This window comes from Pogona vitticeps, chromosome 4 (genome assembly GCF_051106095.1).
Source record: "Pogona vitticeps strain Pit_001003342236 chromosome 4, PviZW2.1, whole genome shotgun sequence".
NCBI classification, from domain to species: Eukaryota; Metazoa; Chordata; class Lepidosauria; order Squamata; family Agamidae; genus Pogona; species Pogona vitticeps.
The window spans coordinates 93890937-93904383 of NC_135786.1; the positions used below are offsets into that span (position 1 = coordinate 93890937).

General features: G+C 40.2%; 1 protein-coding gene across 2 annotated transcripts in view; it reads left to right on the forward strand.

Moving 5' to 3' along the window:
• The window catches only part of DPYD (dihydropyrimidine dehydrogenase), a 623728-nt gene that overhangs the window by 445002 nt on the left and 165279 nt on the right, over positions 1–13447 (forward strand). For both annotated transcript variants that reach the window (XM_020801233.3, XM_072997958.2), the window contains exon 16: positions 4964–5047. In XM_020801233.3, coding sequence (XP_020656892.3) covers positions 4964–5047 — 84 coding nt within the window. The remainder of the gene's footprint in view (positions 1–4963; positions 5048–13447) is intronic.

Here is a 13447-nt window from a genome sequence, read left to right on the forward strand (position 1 = left end):
AGCTGGGTACTCAGTTTACTGACCTCAGAAGGATGGAAGGCTGAGTCAGCCTCAAACCAGCTACTCTGATCATGAGCAGAGTTTTGTCTGCAGTACTACAGTTCACGGCACCACAAGGCTCCTGCACCATGCTCATCAATAAAGTTTGTGGATTCCTCCATCTTCAGTAGTTGGGGGGAGGGGCAAAACATCTGGTAGAAGCATCAGAAGTTGCCTTATACCTGATGATGCCACCCATCTGTCCATCTAGTTTAACATAGTCAATTCCAAGCAGCAGCAACTTTCCAGGCCATCGTGCCTGTTGCTGGATCCTTTTAGATTGAGGTGCTTGATACTGCATCCTGAAGGCTCTCTGTGCAAAGCATGTGGACTCTGCTGCTGAAATATTGTTTGTCCCTGCTAAGGAATCCAACTAAATGTAACATTGATGCATGTAAAGATTTGATGTGTTTACTTCTAATAGTTTAACTAGTCACTGCAGTGTACCCCAGATAGTTTGGGGATCATAGAGTTAATGGCCAAAGTCCTCTTGCTTAGTGTAGTAAATTGTACTAGAGTAGGCCAGGTGAATCATTGGAGTTTAGTAAGTCAACTCCAGCGTAAGTTCCATTGATTCAAATCCACTACTCTAACTTACTAGGCTCATTTGAATCAACAGAACCTACAGAGGAGTTGACTTACCAAACCTCATTGATTCAGTGGGCCTACTCTAGTGCATTTGACCACATTAGGCAACACAATTTTGGCCAATATCGCTTACCCTTCCCTGTTAACTGATGCCACCCCACCAAATATCAGCCCCCAAAGCAGTGTTCATGAGACCCCTCATTCTAGTTGGAACTACCCCAAGCTGAGAGAGGTGCTGTGATATTTGTCTGTAGTGGAGTGTGGCAGGAAGAAACAAATTAACCACCTCCAATTTTTTTGTCCTCTGAATCTGAGGTGGCTATTTTTTTTAAAAAAAATGGCTGTGTCTAAATGCTTACCTTTAATCAAAATCACACCCGTTTTGGCCCATTTAGAATTCTGAGAAGAGTAGCCTGAGGGACTTGATTTGTCTGTGGCTCAAATGTTAACATATTCCAAAACTTTGAAAGCCGGACTCAAATTCTCAGGAACCTCTTTACTGGTTTTGTTGCTGACTTCATTAAATCCAACTTTTAAAAAAATGTATTCAGTGAACGGATGTCTTCCAGGAAATTACTTGCGGTCTTTTAATTGAGGCAGACAAGGAGGGAGTAGGGTAAAGCCTTACTGCTGCCCTTTCCTTTCTTGTGGAGTTATCCGTGCCCTGAACATAAATGCTCATTTGCCTGGGCTAGGAACTCTTTTAATGGTTTCTTCATCACAGGATAGTGGATTCAGTTTCAAGTAAGAGGTTCCTGAAGTCTGCATCATACTCCTCTAAAAATCACCCAATTTCTCTTGCTGGGTGTTGAATATAGATCTTCAGGCCATGACTCGTTTAATCATGATAGACCTGCTATTCCTTCATAATTCATAGCGATAGGAAAAATTTTCAGATAAAATAAGATCTCCTCTCTGAATTTAAATCGTATCTCAGAATTAATCCTGACCTGTACGAACCCCTGAAGAACTTTGGGTAAACTTTTCTCTCTCCCTTTCCCTCTTCAATACAATCATTTTGCTGTGTTTGAATTCAGGTTGTGGACAAATGTGAAAATGTTCTTTATCAGGTTTTTGGTTTAACTGGACTGGCTCATGAGGCTTTGGAAAGCCTTTAAATATGTAGCAAAACTGTGGCTGTTCAATTTTTTTGCTCTAGCACATGTGAAGCAAGTGTTTCATACTTAGAAAAATTTTGATATCAGTATGGCTAGGGGTAGGAGTTCTATGACATATCATTTCCCCCCTGCAACCTATGTTTGAGTTTATGGCTGGTTTTGACCATGTTTATGAGTAATCTGGTGAGAAAGGGCAAATTGCTCATAAACATGTTTGAACTTGCTTGTGGATTCAAATGTAGGTTGCAGGGAAAATGTGAAATGTCATAGAAATCCTCCTCCTAATTATTATTATCACTGTTATTATTGTATTCTAAAAAGAAGTGGCTGTGCAGATGCCTACTGTGACGATTTACACATTCCTCTGAATCTGAGGAAGGGCAACTAGAAGCATTGAAAGCCTCCACAAGAGTGCATACCAGAAATAAATAAAGGCAAAAGATGATGTCTTAAGTCACAGCATAAGAGAAATCATGTAAGCCTTCCCCCACAGTGGCAGCTTTCCTGATGCATGCCCAATTGTGCAACAAGTTGCACAGTTAATCTTGTGAGCAGCTGCACAATCTATTTAACAATCAGTGCAATCCTGCTGGGGTGCAGGGAATACTTGAAAAATACCCCTTTTGCAGTTGCCTAAAACAACAGGTTACTAGCCAGAACACATAGAGAAGATAGTGCCTATGATGTCTGTAGGAAGGAAATGGAACTTTGCAGTCTGCCATTTTACTAGAAGAGTTGCCAAGATCACACAGATTTTGAAACTCATGCTTGGAACAGACAATACTTTGCTTTGGAAACATAGCAGAAGGTGATTTGGAAGAAGCATGAATTCCTGTGTTGTGCGCAGAGATGCACTCACCTAGTTCTTTTTGTCCCACTACTGCTTCTCATCAGATCAGCTTCACAGGTTTCTGAAACAGTAGAAATATCTAAAAACGTATTCACTACTGGCAGAATTAGGATGAATAATCTACCTAGTAGGCCCTGTCAAGCATGTAGGCACCCGTGGCTTTCTCCTAATCTGACAACGGAAAAGTGAGCAAGGAGTAACAACCATGCCAGGTAGAAACTGCCACCAGCAACAAGCAGATCTCTTCATCACATAGGAGGACAAGACAGTCAAAGAGCTACATCTATCTTCCAATTTCATGGGAAGGTATTCCTGGCAATATGGTATAAATGCTGTTCTGCGACTCAGGTCACGAACCATCTCTGAGCGTGCTTAGCTTTTTATATCTTCTGAATAAATTGTGAATAGGTACTTTCTGAATGAAGCTGACCACTAGAGGTGGAGAAAAGATTTACTTTTTAATGAATGCATTGAATATGAGCAACACAAGACTTAATGCCAAAAATGGGTTTTAACAGATGTGCAGCACTTCTCTGCTGTTCACTGTAATTATTATTTTTAACCGAGATGTTCTTAAGATGCTTTTCACTTACATTCTCTTTTAATATGATAGCTAATTGAGTAGAATCCTGCTTCTTATGCCTGGCGGCATATATTCTTATGCCAACAGCAAACATTTTACGGATTGCTGACCATTCAGAAGTCAACTCCTGCAGGATGGGGCAGGGGTTTGCCACAGGACAGTCAAATGACTTATTACGTGGCAAGTAAAACAAAATCTGCTTTCTTAACTGGCAGCAATTCACTGCTGACATTCTACACTGTTGGAATTAGACCTGTGTAAGTAAATGACAGGATTCCAACCAATGTGTTTTAATATTTAAATTGTATTGGATTGTTAGTTTAACATTAGTTCACATTATGGAGAAAGTAATACAGATTACTACTGCATACAGTACATATACGTTTATATAATAATGATGAGGATACCACATGATTCCTTTTTGTGGATCCAAGCTCCTTCAAGGGATCTTATTTGCAGGTTTATGAAAATATCACCAAAACCAGTTGTCTGAAATGACTGTTAGCAGGAGGTAAAGCAGATGGAGAGTGTGCCGTCTCCTCAGTGGTCTGAAAGGGAAGGAGAAGCGCACGAAAGGGAAAGTCAAGAGAAAGAAATAAAAGTGGTAGGTGAGGAACAGGAGTCAGATGTGCATGAGATAGAGGAAGATATGAAAGAGTTGGGAATGAGAACAAAAGGGGGGGTCAAGAGGAAAGGCTCGAGAGGAGGTAAACATTTTCTTCACAATGGAATGAAATGGTCAGTTGGGAGAAACAGAAAAGTAGTGGTATGTGAGGAGGATTGGGAAGAAACGGAACCATACGATACTAGAATATTTAAAGTACCAAAGGGAGATTTGAATAAAGAATGTAGAAAGGAAGAAATAAATACTGGCAAAGAGATAGGTGATAAAGATATAGGGACAAAACCGATAATTGAAGGACTTATGCCAAAGGAATGGACTGTGTTAGTCTTCCCAAGGGGACGCGGCCCTGTGAGATACGTGAATCATCTCAAGCCTCCTCAACTGAATGAAAAACCAATAGAAGGGGAATAGTCCAGACACCCTTGTTGCAGGACCATCTGTGCCATGAGGAGTGGGAATCTGAGGAAATCCAACAACCAAGAAAGATTTATTAGAAGATCTGTTAAATACGTCATTACCTTTGTTATGGGATTGTTTACCTGAAAAGTTATTGTTTGATGTTAACAGTGACACAATTAAGACACAACAACTGAATGTAGTTAATACAGATTTTTAAATGATATTCCATTATTGTCATTTTGTTTACAAGAAGAGGAACTCTCTAAACATTTTAACAAACCCTATCACAATTGTATATTTGAGAAATTGTCTATGCTAAAAAAAAACATGCATAGTAGAGAAAATGACTTAGTAACGTACCCCTCTCCTATGTCCATTTACTAAATGCAGGAACTTTTTACATCAGGGTTTATTCAACAATCTGATATACCAGCCTGCTTTCTAAAGTACTGCCATCGGTAGTGGAGGTGGGTGGGTGCGAGGGTACACATCAGCCAATAAAACCAACCAAGAAAATGCTTCCTTTTAGATGTGTCCCTTTAAAATAGTGTTCAGCTTTTTCTTTGCTCCATTTTGCTTTGAATTAGTCATGAGCTAAAATAAATATTGATGGTATGTGCATGTAAGGCAAGGAGGAGGGAATATTTCATGTGCTGTGAGTTATCTACACATCAGGTTGTCATTTGGGAAATTACCTTCAGTGAAGTGGTATACGATTTGCCAGTTAATATTTGATATTTTCTTTTGTATATGTCATGCAGGCTTCTGGAGCTGATGCCCTGGAGTTAAATTTATCTTGTCCGCATGGCATGGGAGAGAGAGGCATGGGCTTGGCCTGTGGGCAGGTAGGACTTCTAATGGCTATCTCTTTCATGTCTCTTCAGCAACACTATGCCATTTCATTGATAGTCATACCTTAGGGGCTAAGAACCCACAATGTCGACTGCTAGCCTGGGATTCTCCGGCCTCCCCTTGTTTAAATATTTAGTGCTAGAAATGTGGGAAGTGACAAGAGTCTGAGATTACACACAGCGTTTATTTTTATGGAAGACAAAATTGCATTATGCGCTTGACAGGAAGCAATATCATAACAAATAGTTGCCAAAATGCTCTGACAGAATTGTACTTTATGCATTCTTAATGTGGACCAGCGTCTCTGGGGAAATGCAGTACAAGCAACTTTGAGCTCATAGGCATTTTACAGAAGGTTAGCTACAGCAGTGGCATTTTATGGTTATTTGAAATCCATGTCATAAGAGACATGACAGAACCTGTTTTAACACAGGGGCTGGACCAATGACTTCCTTCTAAGCCATTGCTTGTGTGAATCAAGGAACCCAGGTCCTCACTGTGCAATCCTATAGATGGCTACCCAGAAGGAGACACAACCCTACCCATTTGATGCAAGCAAACGTTGAGGTCTTCCTCCGTGATTCTTTCCTGACTGGAATACAGCTGGCTGGCACAGATGAGGCACCAAGCCTGGGTTCTGTTCCAGATCTGTTTGTAGAAGGACTGGGAATGTGGAAGGTTAGAAAGAAGTGCGACGGGAGAGTATTTTACTGGCAACTGACAAAGCATGAAATGTTCATTTCCACCAGTGTAAAAGAGTTATCTTTGTATCTGTGCATGTTAATTTGTCATGGATATGGGTTAAGAGATACCATAACATTTTTTCAAAGGGGTAGCTGTTGAAAACTGCTTGTGGACAGTGTTATACTGGCTGCTTTTCCACAGAAGGAGAGGCACACTACACATGATAACAATGACTCTTTATGAAAGTGGGTATTAAACGTTGCCAGTTATATTTTGAAAAGAAAGGGGCCTTGGGACCTCGATCCACAATCCATTATATTTCTCACAAGTTCCTTGGTATAGGAGTTTGTTTCAGCATTAATTTCCAATGTCACACGCTTTCACCAAATCTATTTGCAGAAAGACCAGTAATACTGAAGGCTAGAAAGAATGGGCAAATGCTGTAGTGGGGAAGTGTGGAGTTTAAATGCAAGTTGTATTAAATCTAGGGGATGTTCTGGTTTATGAATTCAAATAGAAACAACGAGGAAGTGTTCTGGGGCACACAGCATTCTTCCAGATGGAAATTATAAGCTAACAGCAGTCTGATTTCCATAATGTAATGCTCTAAGCCAGTGAAATAAGGTTTTAAATGAAGAATTTATTTAACAGATAATAGAAATGTATGAAATATTAAAAGAAAAAAAAATCACATTATAGGGAAAGCAAAGCTGATTGCTATTACATACACACATGTTTATGTCATAACAATAATAGCATATTATTGATTTTGTGGATCCGAGTTTCTCCAAGGGGTCTTATTCACTGGATAGTCTTTGGCACTAAAATTCAGCAGTTGGCTCTTTGATTCTCCCGTTGCTGGAAGATGTGTAAAAATGCAGGTAGCTGGGTTGTGCTCCCCACTGACTACACATTGAAGAGGCTTCCAGTGCTTGCATACATTATTCCTGCTGGCACAGGTTAGCAATGGCTTATGCAAAGAAGGAAGAAAAGGGAGGGAAAGGGAAGCTGAAATGTGTTTATTTCTATTTTGAGGGGAGGGAGAACTCTTCAGGATTTACCTTGATCAGAAGCACACAACTTTGGGTGGGGATCTGTTCCAGCCTCTATCCAGCCTCTGTCAGAAACCATCCATCTGGCCATCTGCACACCCCATGCTGCAGTGTTCACAGATTGTTTTAAATCTGAAGATCAGAAGCTTATTGGTCTCTAACAATGAGTGTAAATCTTATGATGGAATGTGCATGGTAAAATTAATTCCATCTAAATGCTGCTTCCATTCCACACAGTCCCCCTCACCCACAACCATGTTGGGTCCCTTTAAGAAGAAAGGTGAAATAAAATAAAATAAATCTACATTTGTTGGCTTTATGTTCATTGTATTTTGCTACTGGACTTTCTGCGGAGCATCTTTATCCCTTTCTGTAAATGTTATACAGAACTGTACTTTTTACGGTCTAGGCTGGAAGGAACAATATTTACAACCTAGCAGAGCGTAATGATTGATGGATCCATATGAGGTCAAGGGTTAAATTGGCCAGCTGACTCTAAGTTTATTGGCTGGGAGGCAAAGCTAAATACCTGTGTTGTTTTAACAAGCTTTGCCTAGTGCCCTGTCATTAATGTAGGACTATGTTTTGGTTTCTCACTCTGCAGTTTTCCCAGCACAACTAGAACATAGTCAAAGATTGTGTTTTGGACTTCTAGTGAGCTGGTAAGCTGGAGCCGTTAAGCTGGCGTCACTTTTTTAAAAAGCATCAAGCAAAAAAATGTATAGAAAATCTGGAAAGAGAGAGATTGGTTTTCCTTGCAAATTGCTTCAACAAGATGCTTTGTTGACCGTTTGTTTATGTCTAGTTGATGTCTTCCTATCAAGTTTGCATCCATGTGTGCACACAGGCGATGTACCCAGCCACAGTGAGGGAAGTGTCACTACGATGTCTTATTCTAATAGTAGTCCTTTGACAGAAGTTGGTCCTCTCTTACTTCTTCCCCAACTCCCAGCCTTTGAAAATTAGCTAGTGAAACTGGACTCTGATAAAAAGCAGTAATCACCTGGTTAAAACTGTGTTTCTTCTCATAACATAGAGGTACAATCACAATTGAATTTATGCAATTCTGTAAAATACAGACTACAGTCTTTTTGGTGTTCCTTAAAGTGTGCATAACGTGCCATGGGTGCATTGCAGTTGATTGACAAGGAGGTGGGCCTTCATGATATTGATCAAATTCCTAACTGCAGCTCCTCTTCAGCCTTGGGAAGTCTTCATTATAAAGCCAAATTGGACCAAGAGCATTGGACCAGGCTGTTCAAGGAGTTCAAGAGTTCTGTTTTTAGAGACTTCTAGACAGAGGTTAGAAGGACACTTGCAATTAACACATAAATATGTAAAGGAATACTGCTACTCCTTTTCTGCCCCAAAGAGCACAGCATTTGCCATCCTGTTGCATCTTTTGCTCTGGAGATCCCACTGGTTCAGGTACACTTGAGGCCAGGTAAAGTCCTTTAAGGCTTTTGTAAAGGCAGCCCTCCAGGAACACAACAGCAAATGCATCTGTTTACGTTGATCTGCTGTTGCTTAAACCAGTGGTTCTTAACCTTTGTTACTCAGGTGTTTTTGAACTGCAACTCCCAGAAACCCCAGCCAGCAGAGCTGATGGTGAAGGCTTCTGGGAGTTGCAGTCCAAAAACATTTGAGTAACAAAGGTTAAGAACCAGTTGCTTAAACTACCCTCAGCATCAGAAGAATGTTTGGTTCCTCCTTTTAAAACCTAGTTTTGCAAGAACTTGGGGGGGGAGAGAGAGAGAGAGAGAGAGAGAGAGAGAGATTCCTTATTTTCTTTTCCTGTATATTTGATCCTGGGAAGATGCATGGTCAAAACATTAAATATTTTGACTTGGTTGCTTTCTCTGAATTAAATTATTCACACATTCAGGGCTAATTCAAGATGGATTGATAGGAGAAAATAATAACCCAGCTTGAATCAAACACAAAGCATCGTTTAAATCACTGCTCAGCCTTACATATATATATTTGTTGCCATTTTCTGATCTGCTTGTTGCAGGGTCTCCCAGCCTCTTTATTTGTTTATTTTACTAGGTCATATATAATGTCCCTGTTTTTACCCAGTTTCTGTTTTAACTGCTTTTCTTTCCCTTTGCCTCCTGGGCATCTGTTTTCCTTTCTTTTTTCCTTTTTTTTTTCTTCCTGTAGCTTTCTTTAATCTCCTCTCCTGCTGTTGCTTTCTAGCAAGCAAGGACAAAATTACTACTGTTACTGGAATATACCAATAACTCATTTAGTTCCATGTCTTCCTTTCGGCATTGGCTTCTTTCCAAATCTATTTTATTCCTACTTCTTTCTTCCTTTTCTCCTAAATCAGATATGAAGAACAAAGAATGATATCCTGAAAGTCTGAAATTCAGAATGGGGGGGGGCAGGGGGGGCGGAGAGGGCAAGCCTCCTATTCTTTTCTCTGTGCTTTGGTCTTCCACTTATACAACATTGATGTTCACTAAATATATGCCCATGTCTCCTGGCAGATATTGTGAACATTTGAAAGGGAGATGAGCGGGACAGATGGTAACTCATCACAGCCCCAGTCATAGAATAATGGAGTTGGAAGGGACCTCTAAGGCTATCGAGTCCAACTCCGTGCTCAGTGAACCCTGCCATAGCTTCAGCAGAAGCATGTGTTACATATAGTAGTATTTGGCCCCACAACAAACTTGTTTACGTACTGAATCCCTTTCAGGGTGTAAGGGGTTTGTCTAATATCATTGCAGAACTAGAGACAGTGAGATGGTGTTTTTAAATGGGAGCATAACTCTGAATAGCAAGTCAAGATAATAAACTGTTCCGTGTTTTCAGTGCTTTATATTCATTTGTATAATACATAATCACTCCACCCTTCCTCCAGAGAGTCTAGAGTCTATGGTTCATGCCACTTTCCATTTTATCTTCATAACACTGAAGTTAGAAATGGTGACTGTTAAAACAAACAAACAATCCTCACACTGCTTTGTGCCTGGACATAACTTGAACCTCTTAAGGGAAGGGACTGAGCTTGGTGGTAGAGCACATATTTTCGAGCCATATCGCCCACTCACCTCTCTCAGACCCCAGAGAGCTGTTGCTGCTGAGTTTAGATAAGACTGAGTGAGGTGAGTTAGAAGCTCATTAGGTTTAAGGCAAAGTCTTAGGTAAAGGTAAAGATTCCCCTTGACATTTTAGTCCGGTCGAGTTCCAAATCTACAGGGTGGTGTTCTTCCTGTTTTTTCAAGCCGTAGAGCCAGCGCTTGTCCGAAGACAGTTTCCGTTACCACATGGCCAGCATGACTAGGGAATGCCATTTTACCTTCCCACTGAGATGGTACCTATTTATCTACTCGTATTTACATGCGTTCGAACTGCTAGGTTGGCGAGGAGCTGGGAGAAAGCGACGGGAGCTCACTCTGTCGCATGGATTCGATCTTACAACTGCTGGTCTTCTGACCCTGCAGCACAGGCTTCTGCGCTTTAGCCCGCAGCGCCACCACGTCCCTCAAGGCAAAGCGTTAGGTTTATTTGAACCCAGGTCTCCGTAGTCAAATTCAGCATTGCTCAGGACATCATGCTGTACTTTCTATATGTATCAGAAAATGTGCACATGTCATGTTCTATATAGACTGATGCTATTAGTCTGAAAGAATTTGTTGCACCTCATGAATTCTTTGTACATAGTAGCTTATTAGATACAGGAAGGTTGGTTAGATGGACTATTGAAATGACCCAACAGAGCAGTTTCAAGGCTTTAAAATAATTTTCCATTTTGTCTTTTTCCATACTGAGACTAGTCAGATTCTGCCAAATAAAACCAAATAAAAACGAAAGATCTATCCAATGCATAATACTTATGCTCTTTGATATACCTCTTGATCATTTGAGAGGCAGTCATTTTCCTGCAATACTTATTCATTTCTTCCAGCATGAAATAGAATGGGGGACTAAACGTTTGCCCTACCTGGCCACAAGTTAAAAAATAAGTCATTTGTAGATGTAGGATTCATATATTAGAGGTGTACGGTTTTCCTTTGAAATTTCTCACGTCCGACATAGACCTAATCAAACCTTTATGCCCTCTGGCAGGTAACCTCTGCATGAACTAAAGAGCTGAAATATTGTTTAATCATACTATGTACCACCTTTTTGTACGGTGATAGGAGAAATTTTATTTTGCTCGTAAGGAAATGGCCAGGGTGAAGTGATTTGACCTGTAAGAAGTTGTAGACTGTCTCCCCACCCTCATTGCCATCATTGGCAGGAGTTTTAAAATAGCATTCTAATGCTGTTAATTTCCTTGTCTTTTTCAGTGTTGTAAGTCAGTAATTTGATTTCATGCCGAATTAGTAAAGCAGGTCTGCAGGATATATACTGATACTGTGAACACCTACCTATGGAAGAGTTCTGGAGGCGAAGGAGAGAAGGGAAAATAGATTCCTTATATCTGCATCTTAAGATTCATTTTGCATTGAGGAACATCCAGGATCCAACCCACTCTTGCATGGATCTGTAAAATTTTTCAATCTTTGACTTTCATTCCCCAGATCCTTTATGTTGCCATAACAATTTACACAATTCAGAGAATGCTACAACAGGGACTGACCTTGCTGAAGATTTTCACGGTAGAGATTAAGGCTGTTAGAGACTAAGCAGAGACTAAGGCTCTTGGTGCTGTTGTGAGTATGTACAGCTGTCTCCAGAGTTGCTGGGAGCGCGAGAAAAATATCCTCACCTGGCATAATTTAGCAGCTTTCCTTTTCCTACAAGGTAACTTCAATTTGGAAACTGCACATAAAAGATAGGCCTTTTTCTAGGGCGCAGTGCTCATCCCTGTCTCCAAGCCGTAGAGCCAGCATTTGTCCATAGACAGTTTCCGTGGTCACGTGGCCAGTGCGACTAGACACAGAATGTCGTTACCTTCCCACTGTGGTGGTACCTATTTATCTACTCACATTTACATGCTTTTGAACTGCTAGGTTGGCAGGAGCTGGGACAAAGTGACGGGCGCTCACTCCGTCACATGGATTCGATCTTACGTCTGCTGGTCTTCTTACCCTGCAGCACACAGAGGCTTCTGTGGTTAAACCCACAGCACCACCACATCCCTAATATTTGATAGAGCAGAGTAATCGGAGGGGGATCCAAAGAACCAGTAGGTTTGATGCAAGCATTTATTACACCAGCTTCTCCTGAGCTGCAGCCAAAATCTGCCAGTCGTGTTTGTTTGTTTGTTTGTTTTTGTATGAAAGAACGGGAAGAGAGAGAAAGAGATGTATTGACTTTTCTTCAGAAGGAAACAATTTACAGTACTATTTTCACCTGGCAATGTTTGCCTCATTCCTTTGGTCCAAAATTCAACCACTATTAACCTTTGACAACCAAAGAGAATAGTGATTGAATTTGGTCCTTCAATGTCACACTGAAATCAATAGTGTAAATGGCAGTTGCCACCGCTTAAACTGGTCTATCGTGGTTTTTAGGAGCACAATTTACATGTCATGCCTTACCGTATGTTTTGTCATTTAGCATTTGGAATTTTTCATGTTGCACTTGCAATAAAGAGAGGAGGCAAAATTTGGATAAAGAAGAGATGCTGCCATTAAACAAAACTGAATTGTCCTTTTCATGGAGGCAGCCTCCATGAAAACTGGAGAAAGGAGCTGCTAGAAAGACTAGTATAGAAAAACATCACAAAAACAGATGTACAGATCTTTCAAGGCTAGTATTTGGTGTGTTATTTTGCAGTACCATTTTTCAATACCACCATGTCATCCTGAACATACCCCGTCACATCTGCTGAGCCTAGTTAATAAATAAATGGGGAACCACCAGAGATACCTTAGATCTCCAAGAAGGGCTAAGAAAGAGTCTTATCTGGAGCCATGGAAAGACACAGCCAGTCAAGATTGATAATCCTGAGCTAAATGAGCTAAGGGTTCGACACAAGATAAGGGATGTTCCTCTGGTAGTGTGTTCCTTTATACTGTTGTATCCTGGCGGATAAATTGTGTTAACCATACTTAAGAACACACATCACATTTTGAGCAGAGCGTTGATGTACTTAGTTATGAGTAATGTTACCTTTAGCTAGTTATTTTGGGGGCAACACATTTCAAGCCCACATTTCAAAAGTAAATGTAACAAGTTACAAAGTAACTTTTTAGTTTAGTGAGTAATGTTTCACAATTTGTTCCAAAAATTGTTTTTAAAGACTTTTAAAGGCATGTTGAGAGGAATTTTGCAAGTTTTTTCATTATTATCTCTATGCTAGAAGTGAACTATTGTTTTATTTTATCTTTTGCAATTTATGTATTCTATTTTACTTTATTTTATTTAAAAAATTACTCCACCTTTCTCCTCAAAAGGACCCAAGGCAGCAAGAAAATACCTTTTGCAAGTATTTTCAAGATGACTACGCTAGCATTAATCATTAAAATATTTCCCAAATTCTCTCTCAACAGAGAGAGGGCATTTCTCTGGGGGTTCCTTTCCCACACACACACTTTGGCCTTGCTGGTAATGACAATGCAATGTGCCAATTATACATAAAACAACAGGATACTTTTGCGGGTGGGGTAAGGATAATTATCATCTGGCCAATTCAAAGTAATGCATAATGAAAGGGATTCTTTTAAAGAAAAATAATGTACCAAGCCCTGAGTTGAT